Source organism: Pygoscelis adeliae, unplaced genomic scaffold, assembly GCF_000699105.1.
Source record: "Pygoscelis adeliae isolate BGI_AS28 unplaced genomic scaffold, ASM69910v1 Scaffold350, whole genome shotgun sequence".
NCBI lineage: Eukaryota > Metazoa > Chordata > Aves > Sphenisciformes > Spheniscidae > Pygoscelis > Pygoscelis adeliae.
The window spans coordinates 1,025,986-1,032,347 of NW_008823889.1; the positions used below are offsets into that span (position 1 = coordinate 1,025,986).

Here is a 6,362-nt window from a genome sequence, read left to right on the forward strand (position 1 = left end):
CAAGAGTCCGTAGGTTGGGCATCTCTGCCAGCGATTCCCAAGGGAAAGTCGAGAGCAGATTACCATCCAGCCGTAGCTCATGCAGTTGTTTCAAGTTATAGAAACTGCTGATATCAATGTTGGCTACACAGTTGTAAGTTACCCACAGGTATTTGAGATCCACTAGGTAGTAAAAGGCTTCAGTTGGAATCCTTCGTATGACAGTTTTCTCTATACGAAGTTTTACAGTATCCACAGGAACATTCACAGGGATCTCATACATGTCAGGATCATTACAGAGCACAGACCTAGCATCAAAAAAAAAAAAAAAAAGGAGAGATCGGCATTTCTTTATCAGAAATTTGTCTTTCAGATTTAAATGCAAATGCTATTATTTTCTGCAACGCTACTAGCAGAATAAAGAACATCAAATCAAGAACAGTCTTCTGCATTTAAAAATTGAAAAGGCAACATGGAGTTTCTAAAAAGAAAAAGAATACAAAAGAGCAATGATACTTTCACATGAAATCTAGATTTGCTTTATTCTAAAGCATGTAAGCACCATCTTCTGTCCGTTATTCTATTGACAACTGAAAAACAGAAGTCACATATAACAAATAATACATGCACGTATCTCAAGTGGGAACTGCATGCCGTCTGTTTTACTAAAATTCAGAATATTGGATTACTAATTTCTAATTTTTCTGCATGATGAAGATTCAAAGTATCTGCCTATATTTACCTTTCAGAATAGACTGAAAATTGAAAATGTTAGCATATTTCTCTAAAGGACAGCTTTCTAGCCCTCTTTCTGGTGTCTACGTAGAAATGACCTGCTTTTTAGAGGTGCTAAGAACTTTCTGCTCCCGTTGATTTCAGTGAAATGGGTTTTCTCAGCATTTTCAAGAATCGGTATGTTTCAATTTCTTTGGGGTACACTGTTTGCACATATTAGCTTGAAGATTCCCCTCCCCTCAATAAGCCTGTCTTTACTTTTCTCCCCCTTTTCTCTATATTCTTCCTCTATTTTACTTTCTCCTCATGCAGCTTTATACTAGATAGTTGTGACAATAAGTAGCACTGACAAACAGTGTCTCCCAAAATTGACATGACAATACTCAGATCATCAAATTTCAACTTAACCTCTTTATTACCAAGAATTACATGATTTTCCTGCAGATTAAAAAAAGAGGAAACTACCATATTTATTTAAACCAGAATCACCTTACAGTAGACAACTAGTTTGTAGAAATAAAAAGACCATTACAATAGTGGGAAAATCATGAAGCAGAAAGAAATTGCCTTCTGCAAAAACTGAAGATTTAGGGAAGCTATTTGCTAAGTACAAAGCCATAATCACCATCTGCTCCTATTCAGGAATGCTGCTAGCCACATAACACCAGTGTAAAATATACCTTTATTTCAACTATGCTAGAACTAATTTGCAATGTATGAGAATGTTATTTCCAATTTCTTCAACCCTTTTCCTTATAAATTGCCTTGTATAACAAATAATAAAATATATACCTTGTTCCAGTGCCATCACTTCTGCCATGGTAAACGCAAGTGCATTGTGAAGGACAAAAACCATGCACTTCTTCAAAAAAGCTCATTAGGAGGTAGAAGTAAATAAATAGATGCATGGCTTCCTCCTAGCAGAACTGATATGAAAACTTTATTCCTAGGCACTCGTGTGCAGTGTGCTACGAACATGAATGTAGACATCCATTTAGTAACAGCAGATTACATCAGATTAGCTGAGATCTGTAGTTGCTTAACCTTCAAATGTATCCTGAAAGGGATCAGTTAAACCAGCTCATTCTTTATTCTGTCAGAAGAACACACTCTGTTTCAAATCATATCCAGCATGTTTCAAGGCTATTTTAATATGTGGCTTGTAGGGTTAGTATGTAATAAAATATCTCTTTGCTCCTTCTAAGAGGCAATGCATTAGTTACTGTCCATAAAGAGTTCCAAGGTTCCTGAAGGAAATCTAGTACAGCATGAGGATATTGCATGGCATTTTCTTTAATACTAAAAATTACAAATTAATAAGAAGCCTAGATTCCAGAGCTTTTAAAAAAATCCTGTAAAAACAGTTTTTTACCAAAAAACCCCCATATATTTTAAATAAGTTACAACCTGCAAAGCCAAACCTCAGATGCATGCATACATAATAATAGAAGATATTTATTCTCAAAATCTGAGAATCATCAAGAATGCATATACTACCATTCATAAATAGATCTATACACAGTCATTTTTTCCATCCTGAACAAATCCATCACTCACATCGCGAAAGGTATTTTTTGAAAATTATACAACAGACCTATACAGCCAGGAGATTGACTTAGAAATTATGAGAAATGACCATAAATATTTACTCAGTTTTATGTGCCTCCCAAGCGTCAAGCTTTAGGGTGCATCTTGTCTCATTTTCAGAATTTGCTGTGCAGTCACAAGCACCAGAAACGTACTACTACTAAAGCAAAATCTGTGTTTCCTACAAATTCATTTGGTTCTGAGAGCCAAAACTTTAAAAATACATTAAATATCCTGAAACTCCTTCAAAATCCTAAAAGCTGATAGCAGGTTCTATAAGGTTTGGCTAGATATTTTGATATCTTAACACATTTGCAGAAACAGAAATTTGCAAAGCATATCAACATGGACACTTGGTATAGAAATATATTCACACAGGGAGAATCCAGAATATTTCAGGTCTGGAAAACTTTCAAGGGAAGTTGAGGGAAAGTAATTCATGAAAGCAATTACAGGCGCAAAGTCTATGTTACAGAACCTAAGCACTTCCTGCTTCAGTCTCTCCCTGCCCCTGTGTCACCTTGTCCAACCCTGTAAGAGTCACAGTGACCACTTCATTAGCCTTTTTTATTTGGGACAGACATATTGGGCCAACAAACCTCACTCTCAGAAATTCTCTTAGTGGATTTTTGTCTTTTTGTCTTCTTAACCTATGTAAAAAGATTACTGTGATTAACAGAAAACAGCTGGCTGGCTGGGGCAGATTATTATTCCAAAAGATTAATCTTCAAAAAGATTAATTAACTTTAACCCAGATTTCACTCCTTTCCATGTAACTTATGCAGGCAAATGACACGAGTTCTATGATGTCAGTGCACTTCGAGATACACTCATGGGCAAGGCATTGTTTATAGTTATCTCTTGTCTTGTCTGACATCGCACCATTGCCAGGATTGCCCTCCGAAACCTGCAAAGGACAAGGAAGGGAAAGCAGAAAGATCATTAGCTGGAGAACCAAATAAAAAGAAAAACTGGGTAAGCCAGCCTTAAGTATTAAAACAGTTTTCAACTTTAGTAAAACTTACTTAATGAAAAATGGTGTATTTGGAATTCAGAAGGACCTGAGTCTTTTTCACTTCCATGTACAGGAATAACTCAGTTAAGTTCAGTGTTTCTTCTACAACAGGGGTCACAGCAGCTTTTGCTTATCCCAGGACAGGGTATAGCCACGACAAAGATGAACTTACAGAACAATGAAAAAATGAGATGTTTTTTCATTGGCTCAGCAGGATCAGATAAGTTCACCTAGACAGAGATCACAGGCTCTGCTTCTAGGTTGGTAGTAGAGAAAGGAAGGATGCCTCTTTGCAAAACACAGCTCTCGGTCAGAGGCACTGACTTGGTTAGAGCATTTGATATGCTTGCTCAAAACAGAAGAATAGGCTTAGCTTATTTACTTTAACAAAAAGTGTCAAACCATCCTAATCAGTCAGCATATGACACATCCCAAATCAAGCAAGGAAATCTACAGAAGTTACATGTCACTAAGCCACCACACATTTTGGCCACAGTCATTAAAACCAGTCTACTGCTGATGCAACCCAAATTCCGTAATGAGTCCCTTTGAGAAACCACAAAGGGACTTTCAAAACTATCTTGCAAAAGCTTCGTTAATGTGTTCTCAAAAATCTTTACCAATTCAGTATGTTCTGATGATGATCAAAACAATTTCTTTCAGACTTTCCTGTCCAAAAGGTCATCTTTGGTAAATTGACAGTGGCTGACCCTTTGATCTCTTCACTAATCAGTCTGTCGTATTTTACAGGTGATCCTTCTATAGTTAGATGATATGCTAAAATCATGAAGTAGACCGGTACTAAACGAGGAACACTTACTTTTTGTTTGCAGCAACATAAATGCAGGGATTGTAGAATGTGGAAGATTTTGCAAATAGAGGAGCTATGATGGCCATTGCGGGAGAAATTTTCTTTGGGTCTCCAAAGGAAGACCACAAACACACAATAGAATATGGAGACCATGCCACCAAGAACATTACAATCATCACAACAGACATCTGTAAAACAAGAGGAATAAACACATGACCAGTATTACCTGAAGATGAAGACCTCACAACCTAACCTCAAAAGCACATGCACCTGTGTGAAAATACAGCTATCCAGAACCAAATAACAACATGTAAACAAGCACACCTGACAAATTTTGACAGGTTATAATGAAGTGTCACTTTGGGGATTTAATAGCACATCACACTGCCATGTATTTTGGCATGCTGTTATTTCATTATGTACAATCTTCCCTTGCAGTCAGCACTACTGATTGTGTTAGATCTGTCCATCAGAAGTTTAAATGGCCAGAGAGGACTTCACACGTGTATTATGATCACCATAACAGGTCACTCTGGGATGCTATTATAAACAATAAACATGAACAGAGAGAAAAATCTAAGCCAAACTTCTAATAAAAAATGTTTAATAAAAATGTTTCATAAGGCTTAACTATGGTACAGTTAAATAAAAGAAAGTAAATGTTTTAGGACACAAAGGCTCAGTCCATGTACTTAAGGAACCCAGAAGTGTCTCCTTAGTTTAATGAAGCATGATAGCCACGTTCAAGCATCATACTGAGGAGATACCTGAGCAGTCATGTCTTCTCTGCCTGCCCGTCAGGGAGAACAATCTGGGCACGCTGGGGCTCACAGCCCAGAACACACCACGCCACAGCTAGAACCGAACAGTGACAAACTGGGGGTAGTGGCAGGGTAGGAGAGGAATCAACCAGGACAGACTTTTCTGGCTTTTGTCCTGGACATGAATCAGTAATGGAAACTGGAATGGAAATCTCAAATTAATCAAGAGGACAAAACAAATCACTAGAAAACCAAACAAAACTGCAGGGCTCTTTCTAAGTACAGGATTCGCTAGTGTTGTTTACCTGTACCCTTATTCAGTCTTCCAGTGATGAACAAAATGAGAAACGAAGTAAATGGCTACTTTGTATGAGCTGTTCTAGAGTATAACCAATAAATCTTTCTACAGAAGATTCCTATTTAAATAGAAACGCAACACCTATCGATAATAATGTAAAGAAAGAACCCTTTCGTTTAGAAGTTTGTTTGGTGCATAGAAAGCTTAGAAGATGCTAATTTGTGAAAAAGTCCAATTCTAAAGAAGGATACTGCTTAACTCTAAAGCTTCAATCTTTTTTTTCTTTTTTTTTTTAAATATAACTCAGTGTCTTCAACTGCAAAACAGGAAAAAAGCATTTTCTTCACAAATGTGAGTCTAAATTTATAACTGAATCCTAAGTTTCAAGCATTCTTGAAAGTTCTTCAGAAAAGCAAAATACTCAAATTATTATTTTTACATAAAAATACCATTTTTCAGAATTTAGCAATGAGAATCATAGAATCATAGAACAGTTTGGGTTGGAAGGGACCTCTAAAGGTCATCTAGTCCAACCCCTCTGCCGTGGACAGGGACAGCTTCAACTAGATCAGGTTGCTCAGAGCCCCGTCCAACCTGACCTGGAATGTTTCCAGGGATGGGGCATCCACCACCTCTCTGGGCAACCTGTGCCAGTGTTTCACCACCCTCAGCGTAAAAAATTTCTTCCTTATATCTAGTCTAAATCTACCCCCCTTTAGTTTAAAGCCATTCCCCTTTGTCCTGTTGCAACAGGCCCTGCTAAAAAGTTTGCCACCATCTTTTTTATAAGCCCACTTTAAGTACTGATCGGCTGCAATAAGGTCTCCCCGAAGCCTTCTCTTCTCTTCTCTAGGCTGAACAACCCCAACTCTCTCAGCCTTTCTTCATAGGAGAGGTGTTCCATCCCCCTGACCATTGTTGTGGCCCTCTTCTGGACCCGCTCCAACAGGTCCATGTCTTCCTTATGCTGAGGGCTCCAGAGCTGGACGCAGTACTCGAGTAGAGGGGCAGAATCCCCTCCCTCGCCCTGCTGGCCACGCTTCTTTTGATGCAGTCCAGGATATGATTGGCCTTCTGGGCTGCGAGCTCACATTGCTGGCTCATGTCCAGCTTTTCATCCACCAGTACCCCCAAGTCCTTCTCGGCAGGGCTGCTCTCAATCCCTTCATCCCCCAG

The 6,362-nt window shown here is 38.4% G+C and overlaps 2 protein-coding genes across 2 annotated transcripts in view; both read right to left on the bottom strand.

The window, feature by feature from the left end:
* LRIT3 (leucine-rich repeat, immunoglobulin-like and transmembrane domains 3) overlaps positions 1-1,622 on the bottom strand; it is a 12,435-nt gene extending 10,813 nt beyond the window's left edge. The window contains 2 exon segments of the mRNA XM_009334920.1: positions 1-287; positions 1,507-1,622. Of these exon segments, the coding sequence (XP_009333195.1) occupies positions 1-287; positions 1,507-1,622 (403 nt within the window).
* A 1,336-nt stretch (positions 1,623-2,958) lies between these two features.
* The window catches only part of RRH (retinal pigment epithelium-derived rhodopsin homolog), a 14,643-nt gene continuing 11,239 nt past the window's right edge, over positions 2,959-6,362 (bottom strand). The window contains exons 6-7 of the mRNA XM_009334855.1: positions 4,137-4,315; positions 2,959-3,208 (exon numbers count right to left, since the gene is read on the bottom strand). Of these exons, the coding sequence (XP_009333130.1) occupies positions 3,103-3,208; positions 4,137-4,315 (285 nt within the window). The 3' untranslated portion in view covers positions 2,959-3,102. The remainder of the gene's footprint in view (positions 3,209-4,136; positions 4,316-6,362) is intronic.